This window comes from Elephas maximus, chromosome 9 (genome assembly GCF_024166365.1).
Source record: "Elephas maximus indicus isolate mEleMax1 chromosome 9, mEleMax1 primary haplotype, whole genome shotgun sequence".
NCBI lineage: Eukaryota > Metazoa > Chordata > Mammalia > Proboscidea > Elephantidae > Elephas > Elephas maximus.
Genome location: NC_064827.1, coordinates 101208305 through 101227846, shown reverse-complemented (window position 1 = coordinate 101227846; position 19542 = coordinate 101208305). Strand labels below are relative to the sequence as shown.

The window sequence follows — 19542 nt, the reverse complement described above, 5'->3', positions numbered from 1 at the left end:
CTACTACTAAACTTTGGTCTCTATGCATTTGCTTCTTCTAGGTATTTCATGTAAGTGGGTTTGTATGATATTTGCCCTCTTGTGACTGACATACTTCACTCCCCGTGTTCTCAAGGTTGTAGCACGTATCAGGACTTCATTTCTCTTTACTGCTGAGTCATATTCCATTGTATGTATATGCAACATTTTGTTTATCCATTCATCTCTTAATGGACATTTGGGTTGTTTCTACCTTTCGGCTATTGTGAATAGTGCTACAGTGAACATTGGTGTACAGGTTTCCGTTTGCATTCCTGCTTTCAGTTGTTTTTGATATACATACACTTAGGAGTGGAATTGCTAGATCATATGGTAATTCTATGTTTAACTTTTTGAGGAACCACCGGATGGTTTTCCACAGCAGCTGTACCATTTTCCATCCCCACCAGCGATGGATGAGCATTCCTGTATCTCCACATCCTCACCAACACCTGTTGTTTTTTAGTTTTTTTTTTTTTAATCATAGCCATCCTAGTGGGTGTGAAGTGATAATCTCATGGTGGTTTTGATTTGCATTTCTCTAATGACTAATGACTTTGAGCATCTTTTCATTGCTTCTGGCCATTTGCCACTTAAAAAAGGATACTTACTAACATAAATGAGTTGCTCTCCAGTGATGGGGATTCCACCTAGTCTATAACAAAATGAACTAAAAAATAAAATAAAAAAAACAAGCCCATTGCCATCGAGCTGATTCCAACTCATAGTGACCCTATCGGACAGAGTAGAACTGCCCCATAGTGCTTCCAAGGAGTGGCTGGTGGATTTGAACTGCCAACCTTTTTGTTAGCAGCCGTAGCTCTTAACTACTACGCCACCAGGTTTTCCAATAAATAAAGATATTTTCGTGCAAAGGACTCTGAAATGCATACATTAGCCTCACTTGAGGTCGTTTTCCTGCTTTTTGCAACTTTTTTTTCTTCAAAATCTGCATGTTGTCAAAAAGCTCAAATATTTTCATAAAAATAGCTCCCACTAGTAGTAGGACACTAGCAAGTACCCCAGGGATGGGGTGGATGTCAGCAGGGGCAGCTCTTTGTGTAGAAGGAGTATTTTATGCACTAAAGTCTGCCTCCCTGGATCTTGTATTTAAGGAGCAGGGGATTAGTGAATTGAGAAATGCAAAGTGCTTATAAAAAGACATGGCCTACTTATGGAATAAAATGCCACCCCATGTAGATTTATCTTTTATATTAAAGTGGGTTTTTGTACTAATTCTCTACATGTTTAAAACTTTTAATTTATTTTGAACTATATATATATTTGAAAAATTATTTCTAATGGTAAAAAATTCAAATAAAATTATAAGGTCAGAGAGTGTTTCTTTTACCAAACATACCCAGATGAGATTTGCTCTGCAATTGCCTTTTTACTTCACAGATCTTAGGCATTTGTAGAACAGCAGGTGCATGGTATACCATTGCTAACTCACTCGCCTTTCTCCTGTCGATGGATTTATTATGTCGTTCGGAAGTTTGTCACAGTTACAAGCAATCTTTATTGATTCTTATGTAACATCTTTGAGTACACGCATATGTATTTCTTTAGGAGTATAAAACCAATATATCTGAGGTAAAAGGTGATTATGTTTAAAATTTTGATACTCTTGATAGTACCAAATGGTTCTCCAAACAGGCTATAACAATTTACGTTCTCATAGCATGTTAGAGGGCCAATTTGCTCATATCCTTGAGAAAACTGGGCATTCTCAAATTTGACGTCTTTGCCCATACAGTATTTTTTAAAATTTTTATTGTACTTCAAGTGAAAGTTTACAAGTCAGGTCAATCTCTCATACAAAAATTTATATACACCTTGCTATATGCTCCTAGTTGCTGTCACCCTAGTGAGAGAACACACTCCTTCTCTCCACCCTGTATTCCCCATGTCCATTCAGCCAGTTTCTGTCCCCCTCTGCCTTCTCATCTCCCCTCCAGACAGGAGCTGCCCACATAGTCTCATGTGTCTACTTGATCCAAGAAGCTCACTCCTCACCAATATCATTTTCTATCTTATAGTCCACTCCAATCCGTGTCTGAAGAGTTGGCTTTGGAAATGGTTCCTGTCTTGGGCTAATAGAAGGTCTGGGGACCATGACCTCTGGGGTCCCTCTAGTCTCAGTCAGACCATTAAGCCTGGTCTCTTTACGAGAATTTGGGGTCTGCATCCCACTGCTCTCCTGCTCCCTCAGGGATTCTCTGTTGTGTTCCCTGTCAGGGCAGTCATCAGTTGTAGCCAGTTACCATCTAGTTCTTCTGGCCTCAGGCTGATGTAGTCTCTGGTTTATGTGGTCCTGTCTGTCTCTTGGGCTCGTAATTACCTTGTGTCTTTGGTGTTCTTGCCCATACAGTATTTTCAACAGTGAATAATGAGTAAATAATGATTTGATCATTTTGAACATAATTTATCATCAATTACAATGATGTAATATAAGTAGCATTTTAGTATTAATAGTTGATAGTATGTTGGATAAATCAGCTTTTGCTACTTCTTAAAACAATAACCTTTCCGTCACTCACTTGCCCTGCTATCTCCCATCCCACTTCTCTGCATCCCTTTGCAGCAGAACCTTGAAGGTTGTTTGTGACTTGTTTCCGTTCTCCTCCTTCCATTCTTTTTTTTTTAATTTTACTTATTTTGTTATCGTTATTAAGAATACACATAGCAAAACATATACCAATTCAGTACTTTCAACATGTAACATTTGGCAACACTGACTACATTCTTTGGGTTGTGTAACCATCCTTACCCTCCTTTTCTGACTTGTTCCTCATCCATTAGCATAAATTCACTGTCCCCTAGTGTTCCTATCTGATCTTTTGAGTTGCTGTTGTCAATATGATCCGGTATAGATATGTTCTTAAAAGAGCATAGTGTTCAAGACAGACATTTTTTACTAGTTAAGCTAAGCTGTTTGGTTTTAAGAATTTCCCATTCTTAAACCCGCTCCATTCATACTTTCACCTCCACTGCTCTTGTTAGGATATCAAAAATCACCTTCACTTTGCTAGATTCAGTGGTCAGTTCTTATTTGTCATCTTACTGGACCTATCAGCAGATTTGATACACATCCTCCACTTGGTTTCCATGCCACCACGTTCTTGGGTTTTCCTCCTGCTTAAATGGTTGCTCCTTCTCTGGCTGTCACGTAGGTTCTTTATAAATGTGCTAATAAATGCTACAGTACCCCAGGGCTCAGTTTTGTTGCTCTTCTCTCCACTCCCTCACCCAGCCTCCTGACATCAAGTACCATCTACATGTAGATGATTTTCAATTTTTTACTTCCAGTCCAGACTATTTATGAACTCTGAATTCATGTATCCAACCTTCCCATTTTAATGCCAAATAGGTATCTCATACTTGATAGATCAAAAGCTAAACTTATACTATTTTCCCTTCAAACCAGCTGAATACCCATGCTTCCCATATTAGTTGATAGCGACTCTATCCTTCCAATTGCTTAGGACAAAACCCTGGAGTCGTCCTTGACTCATCGCTTTCTCTCACACCCACATCCAATCTGTCAGGAAATCTTGATGGCTCTACCTTCAAAATAAATCTAGAATCTGGTCACATATCATCTTTTTTCTGCTACCATCCTGGTGTGAGCTACCATCATGTCTTTCTCCCTCATCCCCTCAACCCCCGAATTCCTGCAGTAGCCTCCTAAGTGGTCTTCTGCTTTTCCACCTTCCCTCTCGTGGTACAGGCACAGCACAGCAGCCAGAATGGTCTTTTTAAAACCCAGGTGAGTTACTGCTCAAAGCCCTACAACGACTCTCATCTCACACAGAGTAAGAGTCAAAGTCCCTAGTGGTCTACCAGGCCTACATGATCTGGCTCCTGTCACCTCTCTGACCCCATCTCCTGACATTCTCCACTTGCTCACTCTGTTCCAGCCACACTGGCCTCCTCGTTTATGGAACACAGCAGCTTAGGCATTTTTCACTGGTTTGTCTGTCTGTCCAGACACTCCTCTTTAGGTCTGCACATGGCACACTCCGTCACCTCTTTTAAGTCTGCCCAAATGTCAGCTTCTCAGTGAGACCCGGTGTTACAGTTATACCTCAATCCCCTTTACCCTGCACTTTTTTCCCTCTCCAGGCACACATTACTTTTTCATATACCATACAATTCACTGAGGAGTCCCTGGGTAGCACAAACGGTTTAGCGCTTGGCTAGTAACTGAATGGTTGGTCGTTCAAATTCACCCAGAAGTGCCTCGGAAGAAAGGCCTGATGACCTACTTGTGAAAGGTCATGGCCATTGAAAACCCTATGGAGTACAGCTCTACTTGACACACATGGGGTCACCATGAGTCGGAATCAACTCGACGGAAATTGGCACTGATGGTTATAATTCACTTACCAGTTATTCTTTTTTGCATATTGTCTATTCAGTAGACTCCCACAGGGCAGGGATTTTTTCCTCCTTGTTTTGTTCACTGATGGCTCCCAGGTTCCTAAAATAGTGCCTGGAATATGATAGGTACTAAGTAAATACATAAGTTGAATGAATGCATGAGTGAATTTTGAGTAAGGCCATGCGCATCAAAACTTTTACCCATGAATTTTATAGTTGTGATAAAAAAAAGTAAGATATGTAAATGTAAAAAATGAATTTATTAACTGTAAATGTTGGGTTGCAGATTCTTATAGTGTAAGTTTCAGATGTGCTTTCTTTTTCTAAATTTTCAGCTTCAGTTGTAGAAGGTCAAAAAGGTATCATTCCTCGTGCTATACAAGAAATATTTCAAAACATCTCTGAAAATTCTAACGTCGACTTTACTATAAAAGTATCTTACATAGAAGTGTACAAGGAAGAACTAAGAGATCTTCTAGAATTGGAGACATCCATGAAGGATCTTCACATCCGAGAAGATGAAAAAGGAAACACAGGTGAAGTAGCCTGTTGAGTTGATAGCCTTCATTAGCAAATGGATATAATTTAATTCAGCTTCTGGATATGTACTTAAAAATAGACATAGAAGCAAAGTAAATTTGTTTTTAGCTTTAAATTGAATAGCTTATTGATAACCAATATCAGTTAAATTACCCAGGTAAAAAAGAAGTTCAGACTAGTTGGTAAGGTGAAGCTGTTCAGTTACAATTCAGATTATTTATGCCCTATAATTACCCTCCTTAGGGCAAACTTAGGTGAGACTGTGAAATAGACTGAAGTTATTTTTGCACCTTTTTCTCCCTGCTCTGTCCCTGGATTGGGGGTAGCTTCTCCCTTAGTTGTTCATTCTAGTTGATCCAGAACTCTCCTATCTTCCTCTTTGGTTTTTGTCCAGCACGCTTATTTCCTCCTCTCTCTCTCTTTTATTATTTAGAGAGTTTATGTTTATGCTTCATCATATTGACATTTATCTGTCCTTTGTTATGTTCCTCAAGGTCCGACTTCCTGTGTTAGCAACCTGTTAATCCCATGAACTAATACCCATTTGTTTGGAAATGGGAAAAGTTTAGAATGGCAGGGTGAAAGTGTTATTTTAAAGAATGACACTTTCTGCTTTTCTGATTTAAAAGGTAAGATGTTCATCATAGAACATTTGGGAAACATAGAAAAGTGTAAGGAAAAACGTTGAAGATCACCTTTAATCTCAGAAGCAACTTGTTTCCTTTCAGATTTTTTTCTGTGTACATGTAAGTTAACTGTGTATTTTTTAAAATATACTTGCCACCCTGTGTATGGTTTACATCCTGTTTTTTCACTTAATATTTCTATTTTGAGCATTTTCACATCAGTAAACATTTTTCAAAATTATGACTTCATGGTCATATGATAATTTTTCTTGTGGATGTGTTATAATAATTTAACTAATAGCCCATTGTTGGACACTTAGATTGTTTCCAGGTTTCCCTATTATTCATGAGTTTGCAGTGATTGTTACTGAGTGTCTCCCTCTCCCAGAGAACACGTTTAATAGCTTCTGGAGATGAAGTAGCCACCTCAGAGGAGTCACTCCCTGAGGGGAATTTCCTACCAGTTAGAAAAGAATCCCTGCTAGCACAATGGTTAAGTGCTCTGCTGCTAACTGAAAGGTTGGTGGTTTGAACCCATCAGGGGGTTCACGAGAAAAAAGACCTGGCAATCTGCTCCTGTAAAGATTACAGCCTAGGAAGCCCTATGGGGCGGTTGTACCCTGTCACATAGGGACTCTATGAGCCAGAATTGACTTGAAGGCACACAGCAACAGAAAAGAAGGTTTAAAAAAGCCGTTGCCGTGGGGTCGAATCCGATTCACAGCGACCCTATAGCACAGAGTAGAACTGCACCCTGGGGTTTCCGAGGAGCGGCTGGTGGATTCAAACTGCTGACCTTTTGGTTAGCTGTTAACCGCTATACCACCAGGGCTCCGAAAGATAGTTATTGCCATTCAAATAGCAGCCTGCAGAGAGTAGTAAATTTTGCATCCTTATAAGCCCTGTCCTGGGAGCTCTGGCATTTCTGGATGTTTGAAGAAATTGGAGTTTATTTTGGTTTGTTTTTTAGAAACATGGTAGTTTCTGATCTTATTATGTAATTGAGTACAGTTTATCTTTTCCAGATAGAATTCAGATTGATGTTTCAAGCTTCTGTATCTTATGGAATGTAATTATTGAGATGTTTTTATCTTTTTACAAAAAATTACAAAAATAATATACATTTATTGTTCATCAGTCAAACAGTACAGAAATATACACTGCCACTCCTGATAAACTTGATGATCAAAATATTCTATAGCTGATATCAATCCTGCAAAACTTTTGGAAGGATATAACAGATTGCCTTAAGACAGATTGCCATATGTCATGTATGATGTCTCACCCTCAACTAAAATGAGTTTATTTGATACATTTATTTAGTACCACTGTGTAAAGCAGTGGTGTTGACCCTGACTGCTGCATAATTAGAATTACCTGGGAAGCGTTTTTAAAACTATTGATTTCTGGGCTCTACTTCTCAGACGGAAACCCTGGTGGCTTAGCGGTTGAGTGCTACGGCTGCCAACCAAAGGGTCGGGAGTTCAAATCTGCCAGGCCCTCCTTGGAAACTCTATGGGGCAGTTCTGCTGTGTCCTATAGGGTCCCTATAAGTTGGAATCAACTCGATGGCACTGTGTTTGGTTTGGTTTTGGTTTACTTCTCAGAGATTCTGATTTAATTGGTCTGAGATGGGACCTGAGCATTGGTACTTTCTTTTTTCTAAAGCTCCCGGGTGATTTGCGTCTAAGTTTGAGAACCATAATGTTCAACTTAACATTAGCAAATTTTTATCAAGTTTTACTGTGATTCATAGTTACATTGTAATATTCTGTAATTCCTAATATTTTTAACAGTGCCTGTTTGTAATAAGGGTACTTTAGAGCTTTAAATGAACTAGGTTGTTAAAAAAGGTGGCATGATGGAAAAAGGTAAGTAAAGTGGTTTTTTTCCCCCCAAAGAAACAGTGACATGACAGGGTCTGATTAGAGAGGAAGCATGGTGCTGTGATTAGAGCATGGGCTTCGGAGCTTTAGTGCACTGGTTTAAGTCCCAGCTCTGCCACCAACAGCTTTTTCTCAAAATGTATATAACAAAAATTTGCCATTTTAACCATTAAAAATTTTTTTTTATTGAGAGTGATATAAATATAAACATTTGCCATTTCAACATTTTTATATGTATAATTTTGTAAGATTATGTTGATCATGTACAACCATCATCACTATTTCCCAAAGTTTTCCATTACCCACCTACTCTTTTTTGAAGTATTTTTGGACATAAATTAATAATGCAGGGAGTAATCATGTGTTATTTTTGGTTCTTATTCTTCTGTTGAATTAGAAAGATTTTTGCTCTTTTTTTGAATTGCCATATGATATTTACCTTGCACTCTGATGGTATGTGGGGCGTACATGCTATAAAAATGAATAACCAACTTTATTCGTACTGAATTGATTTCTTTCTTTCTGGTTATGATTCCATAATACCAAAAAAACTTAAATCTAAGGATGGCTCGAATATTAATAGAACTCCAAAGAAACAAATTTCTTTTAACGCAAAGCTGTATTAGTGACTCTACAAATCAAAATACTAGAATAATGAATTTTTCTCTTGTCAGATATTTGAAAGAATTGAATGTGATGTGTGGCTCCAAATAAACAGGATTGCTTTTTAAAAATTACATATTTTAGAACTTAAACATCAAAATGAGTGTTGTCTGTACAAATAGTTCCTTTGAGAGATTACCTAAAATTATTTAATGACGTTGTTGACATTACTATTGTTTGAAACACTATCGATTTCTTTAAAGGGGCTGTGTTGGCTGGGCTGTTATGGCAAATTATAATGGTTAGGTGGCTAACTGTCCTGGGTTTAGATCAAAACTTGGTTAAAAACTTGCTATTGCTATTTTAAGTGATCGTTGGGGCTAAGGAGTGCCTGGTGGAGAGCGCGGATGATGTGCTGAGTCTCCTAGAGATGGGGAACGCAGCCAGACATACAGGAACCACCCAGATGAACGAGCACTCCAGTAGATCACATGCCATTTTTACCATCAGCATTTGCCAAGTGGAGAAGAATATGGAGGCAGCTGAAGATGGATCTTGGCAATCCCCTCAGCATATTGTTTCAAAGTTCCACTTTGTGGATTTGGCTGGATCAGAAAGGGTAACCAAGACGGGGAACACGGGTGAACGGTTCAAAGAATCCATTCAAATCAACAGTGGGTTGCTGGCTTTAGGAAATGTAATAAGCGCTCTTGGGGACCCACGCAGGAAGAGTTCACATATTCCATACAGAGATGCTAAAATTACCCGGCTTCTGAAAGATTCTTTGGGAGGCAGTGCCAAGACTGTCATGATCACGTGTGTGAGCCCATCCTCCTCTGATTTTGATGAGTCCTTAAATTCTCTCAAATATGCTAACAGAGCCCGGAACATTAGAAACAAACCCACTGTAAACTTCAGCCCTGAATCAGACCGTATGGATGAAATGGAATTTGAGATTAAGTTGCTTCGAGAAGCTTTGCAAAGTCAACAGGCTAGTACCAGCCAGACTAGCCAGACCCATTCAGAGGGGACTCCTGATAAAAACAGGATCCATTCTCTTGAGGAGCTAGTAGTCCAGCTACAAGGAGAATGTCTGGGTTACCAAAATTGTATAGAAGACGCCTTTACCTTCTTGATGGACTTAAAAGATGGTGTCAGACTAAACCAAAAGCAGCAACACAAACTTCAGGAGTGGTTTAACATGACCCAGGAGGTGAGGAAGGCAGTGCCCACCTCATTCAGACACCGAGGCTTTGGAAACATGGAAGAAGGACCACAGCATATTACAGTTCTCCAACTGAAGAGAGAGCTTAAGAAATGCCAGGTACAGATATCACTTTTACAAGTAACTTGTTTGAGAATTGATTTATCTGTGCAAGTAAATTCTGAGGGTCACTTTGAAATTGTAGAAGTTTTTAAAAAGGATTATATGTGAAATGTCTTTGCGTGCCTTTCTCTCACTCTTTACCTCCTCTTTTCTTACTGTTTTCCCCTCACGATTCATATCTTTCTTGGTTCCTCCTTCCTTCTCCTCTGGTTAATATGTGTCTTAATTTGTCATATTTATTAAATGGAATGTTGTAGACCTGGTTGTAATTTAGAAGATGAAAAGAAACAAAATTTCAGAAACAAAATTAAGTTATACTCCACTGAGTTTTTCTTCCTCTATGGTCAATGGTTCTTAAAGGAAAAAACACTTCATCTCTTGAGTTTAGAGTTTATTTTTTTGAAACAAACAAATCATTTCATATTTTATAATATTTAGGAAATGTAGACAGGTTCATGTGTGTATATTTCAGAATTCCATTTTTTTTTTTAATTAAGAAAACATTTACTAAGTGAAGATTATGTGTCACTGGGTGTTTTAGTTATCTAGTGCTGCTATATCAAAAATACCACAAGTGGGTGGCTTTAACAAGCAGAAATTTATTTTCTCACGGTTTTGGAGCCTAGAAGTCTCAATTTAGGGCGCTGGCTTTAAGGGAAGGCTTTCTTCCTCTTTTGGCTCTGGGGGGAGGCCCTTGTCTCTTTTCATCTTCTGTTCTTTGGCTCCCTGGTGATCTTCATGTGGCGTGGTATCTATCTCTCCCCATCTCTGCTTTCTTAATTGGTTGCTTGCTCATTCTGCCACTCTCTGTCTCTTTATTGGTGCATTTAGTTCATTTACATTCAGTGTAATTACGGATAGGTATGAATTTAGTGCTGTCATTTTGATGTCTTTTTTTGTGTGTTGTTGACAATTTCTTTTTCCCACTTAATTTTATGTGCTGAGTAGATTATCTTTATATATTGTCCTTTCCTTATATTCATTGTTGTTGATTTTATTTCTGCTGAGTCTCTACTTTTTTCTTGTATTTTATTTTGATGTATAGGATAGTTTGTCTCCTTTGTGGTTACCTTATTATTTACCCCTATTTTTCTAAATTTAAACCTAACTTTTATTTCTTTCTATCGCCTTGTTTTCCTTTCCATGTGGAAGATCTATGACTAAATTTCCTAGTCCCTCTTTCTTGTTTTAATGTTATCTTCTTTTAACATTGCTGCTTCCCTGTTTTGAGCGTTTTTTTTATCTTGATTTATTCTTGTGATTTCCCTGTCTGGGCTGACTTCTGATTGATTGCTCTGCCCAGTGTTCTAGTCTTGGGTTGATACCTGATATTATTGAGTTTCTAACCAAAGAACTCCCTTTAGTATTTCTTGTAGTTTTGGTTTGGCTTTTATGAGTTCCCCAAACTTCTCTTTATCTGGAAATGTCCTAATTTCACCTTCGTATTTGAGAGACAGTGTTGCTGGATATATTCTTGGCTGGCAATTTTTTTTCCTTCAATTTTTTGTGTAAGTCATCCCATTGCCTTCTTGCCTGCATGGTTTCTGCCAAGTAGTCTGAGCTTATTCTTACTGACTCTCCTTTGTAGGTGACTTTTTGTTTCTCCCTAGCTGCACTTAAAATTCTCTCTTTATCTTTGGTTTTAGCAAGTTTGATTATAATATGTCTTGGTGACTTTCTTTTAACATCTACCTTATGTGGAGTTTGATGAGCATCTTGGATAGATATCTTCTTCAGTTCGTTCAGCTTCAGAAATGCTGAACGTGTTTCTTCCCTTTTGGTTTTTTTACTGCAGTCTTTGCATATTTCATTATAATACTTTACTCTCTCTTCTCAAGCCACCCTTTGAACTCTTCTGTTGAGCTCTTTTATGTGATCTTTTCTTCCCTTCACTTTAGCTACTCTACATTCAAGAGCAAGTTTCAGAGTCTTTCGACATCCATTTTGGTCTTTTCTTTCTTTCCTGTCTTTTTAATGACCTGTTGCTTTCTTCATGTCATCCCACAACTCACCTGGTCTTTGGTCACGAGTGTTCAGAGCATCAAATCTGTTCTTGAGATGGTGTCTGAGTTCAGGTGGGATATACTCAGGGTTGTGCCTTGGCTCTCTTGGACTTGTTTTCATTTTTTTCAGCTTCTACCTGAACTTGCAAATAAGAAACTGATCATCTTTTCTGCAGCCGGCCCCTGGTCTTGTTCTAATGGATGACATTGAGCTTTTCCATCATCTCTTTCCACAGATACAGTTGATTTGATTCCTGTGTATTCCATCTGATAAGGTCCATATGTATAGTCATTGTTTATGTTGTTGAGAAAAGGTATTTGCAATGAAGTCATTGGTCTTGCAAAATTCTGTCATGTAATCTCTGGCATCATTTCTTTCACCAAGGCCATATTTTCCAACTACCAATCTTCTTTGTTTCCAACTTTCACATTCCAATCTCCAGTAATTATCAATGCATCTTGATTGCATGTTTGATCAATTTGAGACTTCAGAAGTTGGTAAAAATTTTCAATTTCTTCATCTTTGGCATTAGTGGTTGGTGCATATATTTGAATAATAGTTGTATTAACTGGTCTTCCTTGTAGGCATATGGATATTATTCTATCACTGACAGAGTTGTACTTCAGCATAGGTCTTGAAGTATTCTTTTCGATGATGGATGCAATACCATTCCTCTTCAATTTGTTATTCCTGGCATAGTAGACCATATGATTGTCCAATTCAAAATGGCTAATACCAGTCCATTTCTGCTCACAAATGCCTAGGCTATTGATCTGTATGCATTCCATCTCATTTTTGATGACCTTCAGTTTTCCTACATTTGTACTTCATACATTACACATTCCATTTGCTAATGGGTGTTTTCAGCTGTTTCTTCTCATTTTGAGTTGTGCCACATTGGCAAATGAAGGTCTCGAAAGCTTGACTCCGTCCATGTCATTAAGATTGACTCTACTTTGCAGAGGCAACTCCTCCCCGGTCGTATTTTGAGTGCCTTCCAAGCTGAGGGGCTGATTTTCTGGCACTATATCAGTGTTCCACTGCTATTCATGAAGGTTCTCCCTGGCCAATTTTTTTTTTACAAGTACATCACCAAGTCCTTTCTCCTGCTCTGTCTTAGTTTGGAAGTTTGCTGAAACCTGTCCACCATGGGTGACCCTGGTGGTGTTTGAAATACCAGTGGCATAGCTTCTAGCATCACAGTAACTTGCAAGCCACCACAATACGACAAACTGACAGATGAGTGGTAGACCTCCATTCTGGCCCCTGTAGAGTCATACATAATGCCTTTTTGTGAATTACATCTTTATTTGTAAAGTGAAAACGATTTTTATAAATCAACTATGTATTCTTTGCTTTCCTGGAGCCTTAGTAGAAAGAGCTCAGACTCTCACCCAGATACACCCTGGGGTTGAGTCTCAGGAGTTTGTTTTACCCATGGTGTCATCTTGGCAAAGGGTTTTAATTTCTCTGAGCCTGTTTCTTCATCTGTGAAAATGGAACTATAAGCTGTTTCAGCGAGATACTGAAAAAATGCCAAGTCAATATCTGGCATGAAGTAGGCCTTTGACAAATGTTAATTTTCTTTCTGTTTATTTAATTTAAAAATTGTTTTAAATGTATTATTTGCATCTCCCTATTATACTTGAGGAAACCCTGGTGGTGTAGTGGTTAAGTGCTACAGCTGCTAACCAAAGGGTCAGCAATTCAAATCCTCCAGGCGCTCCACGGAAACTCTATGGGGCAGTTCTACTCTGTCCTATAGGGTCGCCATGAGTCGGAATTGACTTGACAGCACTGGATTTGGTTTTTGGTTTGATTATACTTGAAAACAAACATAATTTGTTGGAACCTAAGAAATAACTATTTGTTCAGCCATGTTATCAGACTTCTTCAAAATATATCTCTACAGAGTGAATATGTGCAAAACCAAGAAACAGGTACCGATGTATGGTTTATTAAGAGATAAATGTAAGTTTTAAGAATACATGCTTATACCCTATAGTTCAGAGCTGGAAAAATGTGACCCTTTTAGTTTTTAAAAGCATGTGTTAAAGTCTCATGGCATTTCTAGCAAAATTGCAAGAATCTTATCGAATGTACAGGCTGTCTCCCTCTGTAAAGCCTTTATATTAAAAATTTGAGGTACATACAATGGTTCATTAAAAAGTAGGTGCTACTTTGTGACTCACATCAAAACGTTACTATTACTTTTATTGTATTATTATGTTAAAGATGTTTTAGTGTACCTGGAAGTGTTCCTGTAATGTTTTTTATGCATAGAAAGGTACACTGTATACTATACACTAAGACAAACATTTGACCAACTAACGTTAGATATGAACTATACCTAACTGTTCCGACTTACATACAGATTTAACTTAAAGACAGACTTAGAAACAGAGTCGGAATCGACTCGATGGCACTGGGTTTTTTTTTTTTGGGAACAGAACTCATCGTAACCTGGGGACTGCCTGCACTCTAGAACCTAAATGACTGGTTTGCATTTTAAAATGCAGGAAATACAAATCAGGAAAATCGTGCTGTCTTCATGGTCATTAATTTCTATGCTATAGCAATGATAGGTGCTCTCAGCTATTTCTGTCTTTCTTAGAAGGAAACCAGGATGTTGTTGAAAATAAAAAGGTTGAGAAAAATTTTGAGAGACATCATCGAGCTGTCATCAGATTGCTATTTTTGTAATATTATGTGGGTTCTCGCGAGTCTTCACAGCCTCTGAATGCTTTCCATGGTGAATCTCACCTTTCTCTCCTAGTGTGCTCTCGCTGCCGATGAAGTAGTATTTAATCAGAAGGAACTGGAAGTGAAGGAGCTAAAGAATCAAGTGCAAATGATGGTGCAGGAGAACAAAGGACATGTTATGTCTTTGAAAGAAGCACAAAAAGTGAATAGATTGCAGGTAAGGCTTCTATAGATTTAGTTGTAATAGGACCTAACTAAATTTAGTTAAAATAGGACACAACTAAATAGAATAGCACTTTTGTGTGTGTGATTAATTTTTGTCGACAATTTCTACATATATAATTCAGTGACATTAATTATATTCTTCAGGTTGTGCAACCATTGTTGTTGTGTGCCGTTGAGTTGATTCTGACTCATAGCAACCCTATAGGACAAAGCAAAACTGTTTTATAGGGTTCCTTAGGGTGTAGTCTTTATGGAAGCAGATTGCCAGGTCTTTTCTTCCACTGAGCAGCTGGTGGGTTCAGACTGTTGACCTTTTGGTTAGTAACTAAGTGCTTAACCATTGCACCACCAGGGCCCCACTATCCTTTACCAGATGATTCTAGTACCATTAACATAAATCAATGCCTCTTAAGCAAACACTCTCCCTTTCTCCCTTCCTCCCATGGTTGGTAACCACTAAAAACCTTTGGTTTCTATATATTTACTTATTTCATAATAAATGAGATCATACAGCATTTGTCCTTTTGCGACTGATTTTGCTCAGCATAATGTTTTCAAGGTTCATCCATGTTGTGGCATGTGTCAGGACTTCATTTCTCTTTAAGGCTGTTATTCTATTGTGTGTATATTCCACATTTTGTTTATCCATTCATCTGTTGATGGGCATTTAGGTTGTTTTCTTTCACCTTTTGGCTATCGTGAAAAGTGCTGCAGTGAACATAGGTGTACAGGTTTCTGTTTACACTCCTGCTTTCATTTCTTCTTGTTATATACCTAGGAGTGAAATTGCTGGGTCATATGGTAATTCTGTGTTTAAGTGTTTGAGGTATTACCAAACTCATCTCAACAGTGGCTGCACCATTTTACAATTCCACCAGCAATGGATTGGAGTTCGAGTTTCTCTATATCCTTGTCAACACTTATTTGGTTTTTTTTTTTCAAATCATAGCCATCCTAATGGGGACACCAGCTTTCTTTTGATTAATGTTTACGTGGTGTCTCTTTTTCCATTTGTTTAAAAATCTTTTTATATCTATTTTAATTGTGTTTCTTATAAGCAGCATATGGCTAGATTATTTTAAAATTTTATCTGATAGTCTTTATTTAATTGGGTGATTTAGTTCATTTATGGTTTTCTATAATTACTGTTGTATTTTGGCTAAAATCCATCATCATGCTTTTTATTTATCCTTCCTGCTCTATGTTCCTTTTTCTCTCCTTTTCTACCTTCCTTTGGACCAATTGGGCATTTTTTATTTTTCTATTGTTTCTCTCCATTAGCTCAGAAGTTGTTCTTTTACTTTTTTTTTTTCCCAGTTGTTCGCCTGGAGAGTATACCATGTACCCTCGACTTATTAAAGTCTAGTTGTTGTTTTTTTTATTAATTTTTATTAATTGGTATTTTTACTCTTTTCTCAGACAATATAAGGCCCCCATTTAACACTTATATGCCACTGGTATTGAATATCCTAATTATCTGAATACATGACTTTTTAAAATAAGGTTGTGTTTTTATTGCTTAGCATTAACGCAATGAACCATTAGGATTTTCCCCCCTACTTAACCATTGTAGAACACGTGATGTGTCAGGATGAATGACAATTTCTCGTTTACATAATTTTGTGCTTGTAAAATAAAGATTGATGTTAGAACTTCCTGGGTTGGGCATGCTTCATATGCTTCAGATTTTTTCTTTAGAGGATAAGTAAAAAGCCAAACCACACACACACTCTCTCACATACTCCTAATACAGAATTTTTTCTACCTTTAATTTCTAAGTTCTCCTTCCTGCCAGGACTACCAGTTGGTTATCTTCTATCTCTTTGTGCTTTTAGCTTTCTTTTTCACTGAGTAAAGTCTTTCACTGCATTGCACCTGTTACTACCTGCCATCTTCTTTGCTGCCATCTCTGTTGCCTGCCAATTATTTCTCCACTTTTCAACATTGTTGCCTCTTGTTACTTCTTGGGTTTCAGTCAGGAAGCCCATGCTTTTGTAAAGATCAGCTAATCAGAGACCGTCAGGTTGGCCAACCAACCAATCACAGTGTATGGGAGCATTATCTTTGAACATTTGGCTGTGTTTGTTGTTGCTTACTATTCAAAAGTTTTTCTCTCAAAACAAGCCTAGATACTTGCAAACACTAGTCTTTGGATAAATGAAGTTTTATTATATTGTTAAAGTAGTTGTGATTTGGTCAATGTATATTTATTTTTAACCTACATTTGTATTGAAGTTCTCCACTTAAAAAATTCTCTTCTTCTACAAAGAACGAAAAAATAATAGAACAACAACTTCTTGTGGATCAGCTGAGTGAAGAACTAACAAAACTTAACCTGTCAATGACTTCTTCAGTGAAGGAAACTTGCGGAGATGGGCCAGATGCCAGGATACCTGAAAAGAGACCGTTTACTGTACCATTTGATAATCATTTGGGGCATTATATTTACATCCCAGCAAGACCAGATTCCAGGAAGGTAAAGTCCAAACATTAATCTTTTTCTTATTTTGAGATTTAAAAAACATTATATACGATATAATATCATAGTGTATGTGTATACAACCTCAGCTTTTTTTTTTTCTATTTGGTTTCATGGACTTTGATGTATATACTCTTACAAGTGTGGTACTTTTTAATAAAAAATGAATAAACAGGAGAATGTATAGTTTTATTTGGTGGGAATAGTTGGATGAAGATAATGTCTCCACTTCATTAAGGAAAAAAAATTATCTTTTGCCATCATATTTTCAGACAATTATGGTTAAGTCTGATATCTTCATGAATTTTTTTTTCTTTAACCGTACCAGGCTGAGATGATGTTGTAGGATATTTATTTTGAGTTGTGCTCTATTTCTTAGTATTTTTAAAATGACATTTATGCATTATTTCAGCCTTACCAAGTTGATACAATTGGTATGGAGTTTAGTTTTATTTTTTATTTATTGTAAATATATGTGTGGGTGATAAATATATGCACACACAGAAATCTCTACTATGGAAAAGACTAATTAGCAGATTCATGAATTTTGGTTCCTATTTACTGATTTTATGATGGGAAATGATTTATTTTTGTGAGAACCACGCAGTGGTGTAGTTACAGAGGTAAGAACTATCAGAGGCAAGTGACATATGAGCCACATCAGAGACTTTGCAGCCAGGCAGGATGCTTGGGTGTGAATACCAGCTCCGGTGTACAGCTTAGCAGCACGACTAAGAGCGTGTGAGCCACAGGTTCCTTATCAGTAAGAGTGGGGGTGACCGGCGGGTAGATGGAGGACGCACATGAGATGCTGACTCTGAAAATGCCTGGTGTGGTGCCTGACCCACTGCACCCTCAACACAACATAAGTCCGTGGGGTGCCAGACGCCTCAGAGTGAAGAAGACAGGTGCTGCCCTATCTGGGTGTTTTCCAGTTTGGAGTGGTTGGATTTTAAAATTTAAACCGTTGTTATTATTCATTTCAGTTTTATTTTGGAGAGTTCTTGACATTTTCTTTATGGTTGGATATATGGTAAATTTTCATAGAATGTTTGGGAAGAAAGATAAATTCTTTCCAGGATTCAAATTTGATATTTATTAATTTAGCTTAATAATTATATATGTCACATCTTCTATACATAAAATTTCTTTGCTCTTGGCTACTTGCTGAGTCAAAATCGACTTGTCGACACCTAACAACAAGTAGTAATGTGAAAATTTCCTATTTTTCTCCCTTGTTTTATTTCTTAAAAATAACATTTGTGTTTTCTGGTTACAAAGTGGCACGTATTTATTCACTCTTTCTTGGTCTCTGTTTCTCTGTGTCTTACCACACACACACACACACACACACACACACGGTTTTGGGGAGATAGAGCTCCATGCCATTGTGAGAAGGGCTAAGCCCTTCTATTCTAATTTCTAGTTGTTTGATTAGACCTGACACAGTCAAAACTAGAATAAAGACTTCCACAGTCAGGGTTTCATAGTAGCAAATTTTTAGTTTTGTTTTTAAAAATTTTCTTCTACCCAGAAAATACTCTTCCAGACACCAAAAGAAAGGAAAAAGGAGAAAGATACAAAGGTCATATGATGAGCAGTGTTGAGAGCCCTCCCACTCCTCCTGTGTGTCCAAGGAATCCCGGCCACCTCTCTTGCTTGGACTAGTCCCTCCGGCATACATGCAAAGGCTGGCTTGCATGGGAGATGCAGCATACCAAGACTTACTCAATTCTGTCTGCTATTCTTTTGGTCTAAGGGTGAGGGTAAGATTTCATACTGGATGCCAAAACTAGCTAAATTAAGCCAAAAAGGACATATGAAATACCATTTCATTTTCTTGTAGATTTCTGTCTCCCTGGCAGATGTCTGTTGTTAGGTGCTGTTGAGTCGATTCCGACTCATAGATACCCCCTGCTCAACAGAACACTGCCCAGTCCTGCCCCATCCTCACAATCTTTCCTATGTTTGAGCTACTTCTTGCAGCCACTGTGTCAATCCGTCCTGTTGAGGGTCTTCCTCCTTTTCACTGACCCTCTACTTTACCAAGCATGATGTCTGTCTTAGTCATCTAGTGCTGCTGTATCAGAAATACCACAAGTGGATGACTTGAACGAAGAGAAATTTATTTTCTCGTAGTCTAGTAGGCTAGAAGTTCAAATTCAGGGTGTCAGCTCCAGGAGAAGGCCTTCTCTCTCTGTCAGCTCTGGAGGAAAGTCCTTGTCGTCAATCTTCCCCTGGACTAGGAGCTTCTCCGCGCAGGAAACTCAGGTCCAAAGGGCACAATCTGCTGCCAGTGCTTCTTTCTTAGTGGTATGAGGTCCCTAACTCTCTGCTTGCTTCCCTTTCCTTTTATCCCTTGTAAGATAAAAGATGGTGCAGGTCACACCCCAGGGAAACTCCCTTTACATTGGATCAGAGATGTGACCTGAGCAAGGGTGTTACATCCCACCCTAATCCTCTTTAACCACAGGCAGAGATTATGATTTATAACACATAGGAAAATCACAAAATAGAGGACAACCACACAATAATGGGAATCATGGCCTAACCAAGTCGACACATATTTTGGGGGGACGCAATTCAATCCATGACAGTGTCCTTCTTCAGGGACTGGTCCCTTCTGATAACGTGTCCAAAGTACAAGAGACCAAGTCTGGGCATCTTCACATCCAAGGAACACTCTGGCTGTACTTCTTCCAGACAGATTTGTTCCTTCTTCTGGCAGTCCATGGAATATTCAGTATT

At 38.1% G+C, this 19542-nt stretch overlaps 1 protein-coding gene across 1 annotated transcript in view; it reads left to right on the top strand.

Annotated features, from left to right (window-relative positions):
• The window catches only part of KIF27 (kinesin family member 27), a 78199-nt gene that overhangs the window by 12308 nt on the left and 46349 nt on the right, over window positions 1-19542 (top strand). The window contains exons 3-6 of the mRNA XM_049896406.1: window positions 4737-4937; window positions 8425-9380; window positions 14164-14307; window positions 16585-16791. Of these exons, the coding sequence (XP_049752363.1) occupies window positions 4737-4937; window positions 8425-9380; window positions 14164-14307; window positions 16585-16791 (1508 nt within the window). The remainder of the gene's footprint in view (window positions 1-4736; window positions 4938-8424; window positions 9381-14163; window positions 14308-16584; window positions 16792-19542) is intronic.